The following is a 13,808-nucleotide window of genomic DNA, read 5'->3' on the forward strand; positions in this document are numbered from 1 at the left end:
CCGTGAACTGCCTTTTAGTTTCAGCGCCGAATCACGACGTGATCTTTTAAAGAGACATTTAGGAAGGCAATTAAATGATCACATGCGGTACCTAATTCCATCGGGAAGGATGCTAGTACGAACAGCTGTGCTCAAGGTCACCCTCAGGCACCAGCAAGGACAGAGTCAATGCTCCTGGCTGAGAACGGCTGTAATCAGCCGTTGATCCCGAGGCGCATTCTAACGTCAGAGATGTCAGGATGTCAGGGGGAAATGCGCACGTTAGAATCAGTGGGATACATTACCTATAACAAGGAGATATTTAGGGATTTATCACACGTCGCCTCAAAGGCCATTTGTTTGTTTAACTGTCTCTCCCTTGGTGAAGCAGGACATGCTTGACGTAGGGCCCTGAGGGTTTCAGTCCTTTTCTGAAAAGTAAAGTTCACTCGCCCACTCCATTTGGTTGCCCCCACCTCAAGGGCCAAGCCAGTCGTTGGACCCTGTCGTGGTTCTTTCCCTCAGCATGTCCAGCGAAGTGTCTGCTGCAACACAATTATTGGTCACTCGACTGGCTGCAGGCCTGGTTGACCGTGCTCAATGAGTGGGAAACCGCTCGCACTGACTTAAGCAAAACGGGAATGTATTGACTCATAGCTGGTAAGTCCAATGGTGGACTTCAGGCACAGCTGGAACTGGAGGCTTAAGCACAATGTCTTCAGACCTCGCTATGCTCTTTCTCTCTTCCGTGGCTTCTTTGGTCCTGAGTAGGCTTTGCTCTCACGTAAGCTCCCCTCCTGTTGGGCCCCAGCAGCTCCCAGGCTTACGTCCCCTGGAGCTTCAATTCTCTTTTCCACTTCCGTTTTGTCTCATCCCAGGTCTTGAGCCTCAACCTGAGCCGGTCACAGTGGCCAGGGGAACACAGAACTCGGGGTGGGCAGGCCTGGGGTTCTATACTCGCTTCTAGAGGCGGGGGTGACTGGCCCCCAAACTACAGGGGCTGAGAGTGGAGAAGAGATGGGTCCTCCAAAGAAAATAGGGGGAAATGGCTGCTGCGTTAGTTCCTATGCCCTGTGGCACGTCCCCATCCTCCCATTATGGTTCTAACTTATATGTCCGTAAACAGCTCATGATGGACTGACGTGAGGCTTATTAAGGTATAAGGTACATAGAGTACCGGTCACCCTCTTCCTCGCACAGTTCTGTGAGTTTTGACAAATGCATATGGTTGTGTAACCACCACAGCAACCCCAAAATTGTCTACCTTGCATCATACAAAAGCTCAGTTCCAGGTGGATCACAGAATTCAAAGTGAAGACCAAAACTTTCATTTTTTGAGAAATATTAATAGAATCTATACAGGGAGTCTCTTAAACAGGACCTAGTAATGCGAAATATGAAAATAAAATGAATAAATTCAATTGCAGTGAAGTGAATGAGGCATTTATGGATGAAACGATGCTATGTGTGAGATTTCCTTCGAAATCATCCAGTGGATGAAGAGGTAGATGGGGGTAGAGAGGAAACCAGTTTCGCTATGTAGGAATCTGAATCGAATCAAACGTGAACATCACACAGACCCCAATGGAAGGGTGTTCTATTCAATAACTGGCCTATATTCTTTAAAGATGGCAATGAGAGAGAGAATTGAAACACTGTTCCAAATAAAGACGATTGAGGCATGGCGGCTCAGGGCCAAACGTGATCCTGGATTGGCGTCTGTACCAGAGGAAAAGCGCTATACAGAACATTACTGGGACAGTTGACAAAGTTGGGGCATGGACTGCAGATTGGATAGAATTATCCTATCAGTATGAAATTTCCTGAATTTTGTCACTGTACTCCAGTTTCATAGGAGAATGTTCTGAGGAGATACACACTGAAAAGTAAAGAGAAAGGGGGTGCGGTGTATGCAATCTGCTCTCAAATGGTTCAGAAAAAAATAAATAATTTTAATAATTAAAAGCAAAATCTTGGGGCACCTGGGTGGCTCAGTCGGTTGAGCGGCCGACTTCGGCTCAGGTCATGATCTCACGGTCCGTGAGTTCGAGCCCCGCGTCGGGCTCTGTGCTGACAGCTCGGAGCCTGGAGCCTGTTTCAGATTCTGTGTCTCCCTCTCTCTGACCCTCCCCCGTTCATGCTCTGTCTCTCTCTGTCTCAAAAATAAATAAACGTTAAAAATTAAAAAAAAAAAAAAAAAAAAAAAAAAAAAAAGCAAAATCTTCACCCAGCCTAGCAAATCCCTTCACAAGGCAGGAGAGAAAAGAAATAGCTTTATTACGGAACAAGCATTAAAATGGAATGTCACGCTTGGCGTAGGCGATCCGCTAAGAGGTTGCAGACGTAGAAGGAAATCTCACCTTTTTCTAGAGTCAAGCAAATACAATCCATTGCATACATGTTTCCTGGTCAACAACAATTGGCTCTTGAGTGAGAGGACTTGACATCACCATCTGTCACAAATAGTTTGTCCCAGAGTCACCTAGTAATTTGGGTGGCCATCTGTGTTAGCTAATTGGCTTTATCCGAGGAAAAACAAACCTTTCATAGCTTTATGACAGGAGGTAGTTTCGGAGCTTAGAGCAAGGCTTCCAGCAAAGTGAGGCTCCTACCTGCCCACCAAAACTGGAAGACAGGGGTCCTCTCTCCACTGACGTTTACGTTACAATTTTTTAAAATTTATCCATTTTGAGAGAGACAGAGACAACATGACTTGGGGAGGGGCAGAGAGAGAGGGAGGCAGAGAATCCCAAGCAGGCTCTGCGTTGTCAGTGTGGAGCCCGACTGAGCTCGACCCCATGACCTGAGGCAAAGTTAAGAGTCAGATGCGCTTAACCCACTGAGCCACCCAGGCGCCCTGGGGAAAGTTTATCTCTTATTCATATAGAACACATGACAAGTGTCCCAAATGAATGAGTACGTGTCCTCCCAACTCTGATTCGAGACCCAGACTCCTTCCATTGGATGGCTTGACCATCTCCCAGAACAGCCTCCAGAGCCATGATGCAAATCTATATCAAGCCAGGGAGCCCCCCCTGGGGAGAAGTCACAAAAGATCATGCTTGGGGGAACCTTTGCAAGCCAGGCCTGAAGACATGTGCGTCCCTTCTCTAAATCCCTTAGGCTAAAACCCAATCACATGGCCACACCCAACCACAAGAGAAGCTGGGAGGTGTAATCTCACTTTGTGCCCAGGAAAATCAGGGCGGTCCCGTCTTTGGCACAGAGAGAAGTCTTCCAGGAGACCTCTGGGAAGGGCTCATCTCTGATAAAGAGAGCCTTCAAGGAAGATGCAACCTTCTTCCCTCTGGGAATATTATTGACTGTGGATATGACACTTGGGACTGCTGTTGCCAGTGTTGCTTATAAGCCTGAAGAGGAGGGCCACACAGTGAGTAAGGTAGAGCTCAGAGGGCATCAGAGGAGCAGAGAGGCCCATCACGGGGCACCTGGAGCCACCGGGTTTTTGAATGTTATTTATTGGAGGTCATGAATCCCATCAGTGTTGGGGCCATTTTGAATTTGACTTTCTGTTACTTGTAGCCAAAAGCAACCAAACGGACATAAAACTGTATAAAGAACGTTTTTAATACAAAAGAAGTGTAAATATAGTAGAATATTTTCATTTGTATTTATTTTGACAAGTGGGAAAATCTTAATGTTTATGGGGCTTTCTTCTTTATTTTATTTTATTTTATTTTATTTTATTTTATTTTATTTTATTTTATTTTAAGTGTAGTTATTTATTTTGAGAGAGCAAGAGAGTGGGAGAGGAGCAGAGGGAGGGAAAGACAGAAACCCCAAGCAGGCTTTGCACTGTCAGCATGGAGCCCGATGCGGGGCTCGATCTCACAAACCTGAGCCAAAATCAAGAGTCCAATGGTCAACCAGCTGAGCCACCCAGGTGCCCCAGTATCTGTTTTAAAAGTATAGCTATGTGTTTGCTTTTTTTTTTATGTGTGAGTTAAGAGGGGTGAACTTTACTCAACCAAATAATCCAGAGGAAGAAACTGGTGCATTCTGATAGTCACACGGAATAACCAGCTGGGAAAAGGAGTCCAGCAGGTGGGTAGTCCACACACGCAGTGAAACACAATGACCGACTAAAGAGTGGGTCCAACGCCATATTCCAAGACAACGGATTTCACCCAATATCCTAAACAAAAAGGGGGAGATGACTCTGCAGAGTCAGCTTTTCACCTCCTGGAAGGACGAAGCCTCTAAACAAGCTTATTGATTGCAGTGAGATGCCCAGGAGACAGGCTACGTTTCCAGAAATGCTACCAGACATCGATATGTATCAATTATAGGATAATGGATATAATGCCGACCCAGAGTCGACTCGTCATTGATTGGAAAAGCAGAGATGCAAATAGTTGCAAGGATCTAAAACGTATATGAAAGATACAGGTTATCTATCTATATATAAAATATATATATATATTAAAATATATTTTACTGGTGTATTTGTAACATGTGACATTTAAGGACTAGAAGGAACACAGTCAGGTGATAGTAGCAAAGGTTCATAATGTGAAAGCCAGGTCTCTGTCCCAACCAGGAATCGGGAGGACAACTCAGAAGCCGAAGCCCAGGTTGGTTGACATTCATGGGCTACCGTGCAGCTGGCCAGGGAGGGGGTGATCTTGCTTGTCCATCAGTCCCAGTCTCAGAATGTTAAGGACGAGTTTGACTGGCCATCGAAACCTGAGCACCAGGGATGTGACCGTCTCTGCAGTAGCCGTGAGGACTGAAGGAAAGGCAAATTCTACTAGAAGAGGGGTGCTGGGCACCCAGTCACAGGGAGCAGGAGGGTCCATGAGGCAGGCTGGCCACCCTATCATGACAGCCTGGGGCCGTAGGGATGCCGGGACTCCATTCATCCCGGAGGGAAAGCTGATAGTGAGTAGGATGGCCAGATTTAACAAATACAAGTACAGGATGCCCGGTTAAATTCCAATTTCGTGTAAATGGTGAGTAATGTTTAGCTTAAGTCTATCCCGTGAGATATTTAAGACATATTTACACTAAAAATTATTTGGTGGTTTATCTGAAATTCAAATTTAGCTGGGTGCCCTGTAGTTCTTCTAGCTACCCTTTATGTGAGCCACTGGACATGCTTTAGAGGTCAGCTTATCCCATAACATGTACTCATTGAGTGCCTACCATGGACCCAGAATTGTTCCCCTTGAACACTAACTCTCTCCCCGTTTTACTCCCCATGCCAAAACCCCCAATCCACCTGCCCTAGCCTCACTCCCTTCCCCCCACCCAACAGCCCATCGTACATTCTGTTAACTCATCACCCAAAATGTGTCATAATCCATCTTGCTTTCTTTGTATCCATGGTGATGTCCTAGACCAAGCCTCAGCCGTTACCACCTTCCATTGTGAAAGCATCCCGGGAACTGGTGCCTCCGTCACCTCCTTCCAATGCAATCTTCAAGGGACAGCCTAAGTGATCTTAAAATATAATTCAGATCATGACTTAGTGCTGCTTAAAATGCTCAAAACCCTTCAATGCTTCCTTATGCTCTTAGTATAAATCTAAACTCCTCCACATGGCCCACAAGCCCTGGTAAACTGCCTCACCCTCCACCAGTTCCCAGCTTGGTCCCCCATCATTTGGGCCCTTCCTCCCGTTTCTCCAACCTGCCAACAATCGGGGTCCTCAACCCTGTGTTTCTTCTGTTTCTCTGATTCATTCCTTGTAAACTCAGGGCTCCAATGTTTTGGGTTGATTATGTAACTTGGACCACTGTGAAGTGGTTGAAAGTCTCCTATTGAACAATGTGTTTTAAAAATCCCCCTCCAGGAGTGCCTGGGTGGGTGAGTCCATTAAGCTTCCGACTTCGGCTCAGGTCACGATCTCACGGTTCGTGAGTTTGAGCCCCGCGTCAGGCTCTGTGCTAACAGCGTGGAGCCTGCTTGGGATTCTCTCTCTCTCCTTCTCTCTGCCCCTCCTCCACTCTCCCTATCTCAAAAGTAGATAAAATAAGCATTTGAAAAAATAAAAAAATAAAATCCTCATCCAACTACTAGGACCTCTAAATCTGGATGGATTTAGAGAAGCCACTCTGTACCATGGGTCTCAGTCTCCTCCTTTGAGTCTCTGTAAGTTTCCATTTTGTGGTTCTGGAAGAATCCTTCCATGCGACTGGGCAGGAGGGTGAGCTGTGGGAGGACTGGACACAATGTGCAGGCCAGCGGACTGCCAAGAAATATTTTTCATCCCTGATTCGCAATGCAAATTGATATTTCACCTTATCTGATGAAGCCTGACATAGAAATTTGCACATGGAATGTTCTTATGAGGTTGATTCGAGGGGAAAGGGCAGTGTGGAAGAGAAAGAAAAACCCATGATTTAGATTAAAACATGAAACTATGTAAGTTGCAAGAACTATTAAGAAATGGGTTATTGAGGGGCGCCTGGGTGGCTCAGTTGGTTAAGCATCTGACTTCGGCTCAGGTCATGATCTTGTGGTTCATAAGTTCAAGCCCCGTGTCGGGCTCTGTGCAGACAGCTCGGAGCCTGGAACCTACTTCCGGTTCTGTGTCTCTCTCTCTGCCCCTTCCCTGCTTGCACTCTCTTTCTCTCTCTCTCTCAAAAATAAATAAACATTAAAAAATAATTTAAAAAAATCGAAGAAATGGGTTACTGAAGGTCTTGATGGAATCCCAGAGACAACCTGACGCTGTCTCTACAAAATAAAAGAAAGACATTTGAATTTTTATTTTGTTTCAATTAAGTATAAATGATAAAATTTGGCCAGCTAAAGCATTTTCAAGGAAGTCAAATCACTGTAAAAATAAGCAGTAACTTTTCAGATGCTTTATCTGAGCTCTTTGGAACATAGCCGAGCCAGCATCTGGGGCTTAGATGTTTTATGTAGCTCTTAAGTTTCACCCATCCAACCTGGATTTTTTTCTTTCACAGGATGATTCTGAGATCCCGTTTACTGAGGAGGATTATCGAAGAAGAAAGCCACATCCTAATTTTCTGGACCACATCAATGCCGAAAAAATGGTTCTCAAATTTGGAAAAAATGTAGGTCTGGAGTAGTAAGGCATTTAGGGTAAGAGAAGTCCTTTCTGAGGCAGTGCTCAACGCACGTGGCCGGGACTGTTCTCCGTGCCTTACGGACATCGTCTCAGCTCGTTGAGACCTTGTCCTCACACCCACAGGTCTCTGAGCTTCAGGCTCATCCCAAGATGAGCCTTACTTCTGGTTCTGGCTTTGGTTGAGAGCCTTGTGTTAGGCCCCAGCAGAGCTCAAGCCCTTATCCACTAAGGTGTGGGTCCAAAGGGTCCCTTAGCCCAGAAGAGGCAAATAACTCAGAGTTGGAGTGGGGAAGAGGGGAGCCACATTTCCCCCTTTTCCAGAATCTGTCTCATTTGTTTCTTATAACTGAAAAGTGCCTATTGACCTTCCCTTACAAATAAGGCGGAGAGGACATCCGGCAGTTAAACACGTGGCTCAAGTTCACACAACTGGGGTTTGCTGAGCACCGTTCTGCGTGCACAATTCTTGGCCTTGTCTGATCCACTCCTTACAACAACGGTCTTGAATCTGTACATCATGATCCCCATTTCCCGGATGCGGGCACTTCAGGAAAGAGGCATCAAGTGGTACAGCTGTGGTTCAGAACTAGATCCATCAGACTGTGGGGTTTATTTAATTTTTCTTGATTTCAAAGCTCAGTCTTGCAGTAGAGTTGATCTTGACACAGGCCTGGCCACGAGTTATTAAGATCGACCCATAGCTGAGAAACTCTTGTAAATAATAACACTTCTTAGCCTTCTGTTGCAGCAAAATTTATCATTTGGAGATATATATATATATATATCCTAAACTATTATATTTCCTATCTTTTGTCAAAATAGATGGTAGGAGTGCCTTGGTGATGAATAAGTTTACTACACCTAAGAATTATCAAGGGTTTGCTTACTATGTGCCAGGCCCTGTGCTAAATGTTTTACTTCTGGTAATCCTCATGGGTTTACTTCTGGTACATCCTATATAATCCTCAAAATTCTGTGAACCAGGTGCTGGTACCTTCATCCTCCTTTAACTTAAGTAGAATTTATATAGAACCCCCAAACTTCTAAAGGTTCCATCCACTATGTTTTTCCCGGGAGCAGAACACCCACAGTAGGGATATGTAACAATGGTTCCAAGGTGACACCTAGTGGGCTCAGAGGATATTACAATGGGAACTTTGTCCCCACCTTCTGTCCTATTAAAACCAAAAAATAAATAAATAAATAAAATAATTTTTTTTTATTCTGGCAATGCAAACACCACAAGTATAAAATATTTGAAGAAAATAATATAGGATTCAAAGTTCTAGCCCCTTTTCTGCCATTAATTTATGACCTTAGCTAAGTCATTAACACTTTGGAGTTAAAATAAATGAATAAAGGCACTGGACTAGACAGGTCTAAATTTCTTCCACTTCCAAATCTTGTGAGTATATTATTTTATTGAGCTTTGAGCTTTGCCCCAGGTAGAGAATCCATGATTTCTTTTTTTTATATTAAAAAAAATTTTTAATGTTTATTTTTGAGAGAGAGAGAGAGAGACAGAGTGAGTGGGGGAGGAACAGAGAGAGAGGGAAACACAGAATCCAAAACAGGCTCCAGGCTCTGAGCTGTCAGCACATGACCTGAGCCGAAGTCTGACGCTTAACCGACTGAGCCTCCCAGGTGCCCCAAGAATCCATGATTTCTTGATTATTTATGCCAAATTATGTAGAAGAAAACACACATAAACATAATTGATGTGACTAAAAGTGTAAAATGGAGAAATACTATCATTTTAATATGTTTTCTTATAGAAACATTAAATTTATTTCATGCTCTAAATAAAACAATCAAAACTTTATTGAAAAACTTTATTCTAGGGGCGCCCGGGTGGCTCAGCTGAGCACCCAGCTCTTGATTTCACCTCAGGTCATGATCTCACGGTTTGCAGAATCAAGCCCCGAGTCAGGCTCCGTGCTAGGTGGCGACTGCTTGGGATTCATTCTCTCCCTCTGCCCCTCCCCCACCAGCTTGCTCTCTCTTGCTCTCTCAAAATAATTTTTTATTTTTATATAAAATATATTTTATATAAAAATATATTTAATACATTTATATTTTAATATATTTATATTTTATATAAAATATTATATATATTATATATATTATATATATATAGTATTCCCAGCTTTCTTAATTAGTCTTTACTGAACAATTAATAAAATCAGGTTGATCTGGCCAACTTGGTCATCTCAATGACACTATTTAAAAAAAATTTTTTTTTTTAATTTTAGAGAGAGAAAGAGTGCATGAGCAGGGGAGGGGGAAAAGAGAAAGAGAGAGAGAGAGAATCTTAAGTAGGCTCCCTGTTCATCTCGGAGTCCGATGTGAGGCCCTGTCCCTTGACCCCAGGATCATGACCTGAGCCAAAATCGTGAGTCAGACGCTCAACTGACTGAGCCACCCAGGCGCCTCTCAGTGACCCTATTTTAAACCTAGTGCTTTGCATTGGGTCGATTGAACCTTAGAAGTAAACTTTAACCCATTCATTTAACACATGTGTACCAGGCACCGTGGCTAAGAGCTGGCCTCCCGGCCGTGAACAAGCAGTTGAGGTCTTGGCACTCCTGAGGCTGGCTGTCCGATGCTCTTCTGCTGACCACACTTGCAGCCATCACATTCATATTTATGTACCACCTAAATATACGTAGTAATATATGTAGTCCCCCGAAGGTGGACTTATTTAGTTTTCTGAGACAAAGGGGGAGCCCTGATAATTATACAAGTTGCTTAAATAGCTGTGATTTGCCTAACACTCAACATGGCTTGAACTGGGTGCCTCCATCTTTAAATGAGTCACACCGATTATTTAGAATATTTTAGGGGCACCTGGGTGGTTCAGTCGGTTCAGCGTCAGACTTCGGCTCAGGTCACGATCTCATGGTTTGTGAGTTCGAGCCCCGCATCGGGCTCTGTGCTCACAGCTCAGAGCCTGGAGCCTGTTTCCGATTCTGTGTCTCCCTCTCTCTCTGCCCCTCCCCCGTTCATGCTCTGTCTCTCTCTGTCCCAAAAATGAATAAACGTTGAAAAAAAAAATTAAAAAAAAAATAAATTAATTAACCAGAATTGCCTATCTTGCAAATTACTTCAATCATTAAGTCGTCCCTGAATACCACTTAATTGTGGGGTATTGTGTACATAGTCCCTGAAAAAATGGTCACCTGTCAGATCTCGATGGCAATGTATGAAATTTATTGTAATAATTTGTTTACCACACTGACTTTTGATGCTTGTATTCTCTGGCGAACCCAAGTTGCTCATGATAATTTTTTAATAAAAAATATTTCCAGGGCTGCTTGACTGGCTCAGTCAGTAGAGCATGAATAACTCTTGATTTCAGGGTTGTGAGATCAAGCCCTATATTGGATGTAGAGCTCACTTACAAAAAAAAAAAAAAAAAGTTTCTAGATTTGCTTTGATAATCCCATATTGGAGATTTTTGCACTTAGAGTCAAGATGAGTGAAAATGGCTTATAGTCTGCCTTTGTCATACTGTCTCTTTCCTGTTTTAGTTTCCTGGTTTTACTATTCCCGTACAAATTGAAAACAAAATTTACTGTTCTCTTGTAATTTATATGAAATTGGGCATATCTCTTGAATAGTTGGTAGAATTTGCCTATAAAACGATCTTGGACTGGGTGAAGGCAGTCGTGGGTTTTGGGGGCAAGAAACTAGCCCTTTAGGCTAAGTTTTCAAATTAACTGGCAAAAGTTGCCCACAAGTCTCTCCTAAGATGTCTTTTAAATTTCTATTTGTAGCTTAGTCTCCCTTTTCAGGACGAATATTGTGAGGGGGCATCACTGCTTTCCCACTCTTTTGGTGCCCATGAGGAAGTGCCTGGGTATCCTCCCCAAAGGCTGTCTTCTTGCCGGCACCTGTTACCCGCGGCTTGAAGCTCAATCGGGTTACGTGATTGGTGGCTGTGTCAGGGGCGTGGTCACGTCATGTTGACCCCACCTCCCTCTCGTTGCTCTGGGCTACAGCTGTAACGTAGCTGCATTCAGCGTTGCTGAATTCAATGTTGCTGTGCCTGCATTCGGCGTTCAGCGTCTTCATGCCCTAAGTGTTGCAGGGGCAGCCCCCCAGGGGAGAACCAACCCATAGTTTTCTGGTGCTGCCTGTGCCTGGTTGGGAAAATTTGTCTTATTCTGGAGTTCAGGATTAGGAAGCCCCTCATCCCTGCTCAGCTAAGTAATGTCCTCTAGCCTAAACCACACCAGTAATAAAGTTGTGACTTGGAGATCCATCTGCCTTTTTACAGAGTTTTAATCTTTTTAATCTTAAAAAAAATTGTGTTTAATTTTTATTTTTGAGAAAGAGAGAGAGCAAGCAGGGGAGGTGCAGAGGGACAGGTGGGGCAGAGCATTCAAAGTGGGCTTGGTGCTGACAGCAGAGAGCCTGATACAGGGCTCGAACTCACAAACCCACGAACCACGAGATCATGACCTGAGCAGAGTCAGACACTTAACCAACTGAGCCACCCAGGCACCCCAAATATTTTTAAATGTTTATTTTTATTTATTTATTTTGAGAGAGAGAGAGAGAGAGAGAGAGAGAGAGAGAGTGAATCAGGGAGGGGGAGAGAGAGAGAGAGGGAGAGAATCCCAAGCAGGCTCTGAGCTATCAGTGTAGAGCCCAACAGGGGGCTTGATTCCATGAATGGGAAGTTCATGACCTGAGCTGAAATCAAGAGTTGGACACCTAACCAACTGAGCCATCCATGTGTCCGTAAATCTTTTTTAAATCTTCAGAACTCCAAAAGGAAAAAGTGTCTGTTTCAGCAACTCAAACTCCAATGTTGCTGTTTATTTGTCTTACCCTTCTTTTCTTCATCAATCTGAATCAATTTTTTTTATATTTTAATGTTTATTTATTTTTGAGAGAGAGAGACAGAGCATGAGCAGAGGAGGGGCAGAGAGAGAGGGAGACACAGAATTGGAAGCAGGCTCCAGGCTCCAAGCTGTCAGCACAGAGCCTGATGCGGGGCTCGAACTCACGAGCTGCGAGATCATGACCTGAGTGGAAGTCCGACACTTAACCAACTGAGCCACCCAGGCACCCCTGAATCAATTTTTCAATTTTATTATTCTTATCAAAGAGGTAGTTTTTGCTGTGTTCTGCTATTTCTTTGTTTTTTAAGAAATCAATTTCTCTGTCTTTATTATTCTTCTTTCTAATTTGTGTTTATGCTGTTTTGTTTTAGAAGCTAAGTTTATTAATATTCAGTCTTTGTTTTTCTAATATAACCACTTAATGCCACAAATTTGCTACCAAGTATAATTTTAACAGCTTTCAAGTTTTGAAGTGCCATAAATGGTATTTGTATTATTATTCATTTCTACAAATTTTCTATAGTCTATTAGAACTTGGGAAGCAGTGCTGTGAATTATTGAGAAATGGTTTCTTAAATTTCCAGATATCTAGAGAAGGTGTTATCTTTTTGTTGTTCATTTCTAACTTAATTGCTTTTTGGTCAGAGAATGTGGTCTGGGGTGGTCAGAGAATGTGGTCAGAGAATTTGGTCATGAGATTCTTTGCTACATAGTACATGGCCTGTGTTGTTTTTATTTTAAATTCCACATGGACTTGAAAAACCTGTGTATTTCAAACTGTGTGGAGTCTCTATATATGTCTACTTAGGTCAAGTTTCTTAATGGTGTTTTGCATATCTTACTAGTTTGGGGTCTCCTGAGTTTATCAATTACTGACAGGGATATACTATGGAGTACATTTATCCATATCTCTTTGATATCATGTTAGATTTTTGGCTTGTTCATTTCAAGGCACAGTCTTGTAACCCCTTCACAGTGTTCGACATTGCCAGAATGAAACTATAAAATCTGTATTTTTTCTTAATAATTGAGAGCAGGACAATATCTCCAGCCAAGTCCACAGCTTTCCAGACCATTCTCAGGTATTAGTGGAGTCTTTTCTAGTCTTACAAAGGCTCAGACAAGTTTAATACTAAAGCTATCAGTCTACCATTTAATTTTAAACTTCTCTCCTGCTAGCTCAGCCTGACTCAGGCTCTGATGAATGCAGCGGGGAGGGAGGCTAGGATGTGGTCAACTCTCTTCCTCCACCTTAAATCAGCAACCTTGACTCCTCTCTGTTCCTTACTCTATACCTGCCTGTTCTTTATCATCATCTCTGTTGTCACCACCCTCATCATTGTGTTCGTTTCCTTTGTTTCCCATGTCTTTATTTTTTCATCAGTACAAACGTATTTATTCCACAATCTCTGCTCATTTCTACTCTTTCTTTTTTTAATGCTTATTTATTTTTGAGAGTGAGAGAGAGACACAGAGCATGAGCAGGAGAGGAGCAGAGAAAGGAAGACACAGAATCCGAAGCAGGCTCCAGGCTCCGAGCTGTCGGCACGGAGCCCGACGCGGGGCTCAAACTCAGGAACTGTGAGATCGCGACCTGAGCTGAAGTCGGACGTGTAACCGACTGAGCCACCCAGGCGCCCCTCTGCTAATTTATTTTCTGAAGGCAGTGCAAGTCTGATTTCATTTGTGGTGGATTGTTTGTTCCCTCATACGTTTTATAATTTTGGTTTGTGAGCTCATCTTTAGCAAGATATTTTTCTACAAAGTCACTATTAATAAACATATTTTCTGGCGATTTATGGAACTCCAATTATAAAAATAATCCTGTAATTTGACATGGATTTTTTTTTTTAGCATCGCTTTAAATTGTCGACATTGGTTTCTTAATAGCTCATTGCCCCTAAAAACCTCATGTA

The 13,808-nt window shown here is 43.1% G+C and overlaps 1 protein-coding gene across 1 annotated transcript in view; it reads left to right on the forward strand.

Annotated features, from left to right (window-relative positions):
- Positions 1-13,808, forward strand: part of AK7 (adenylate kinase 7) — a 68,674-nt gene that overhangs the window by 17,940 nt on the left and 36,926 nt on the right. Inside the window, exon 6 of the mRNA XM_045060674.1 lies at positions 6,918-7,028. Within this exon, the coding sequence (XP_044916609.1) occupies positions 6,918-7,028 (111 nt within the window). The remainder of the gene's footprint in view (positions 1-6,917; positions 7,029-13,808) is intronic.

Source organism: Felis catus, chromosome B3 (assembly GCF_018350175.1).
Source record: "Felis catus isolate Fca126 chromosome B3, F.catus_Fca126_mat1.0, whole genome shotgun sequence".
NCBI lineage: Eukaryota > Metazoa > Chordata > Mammalia > Carnivora > Felidae > Felis > Felis catus.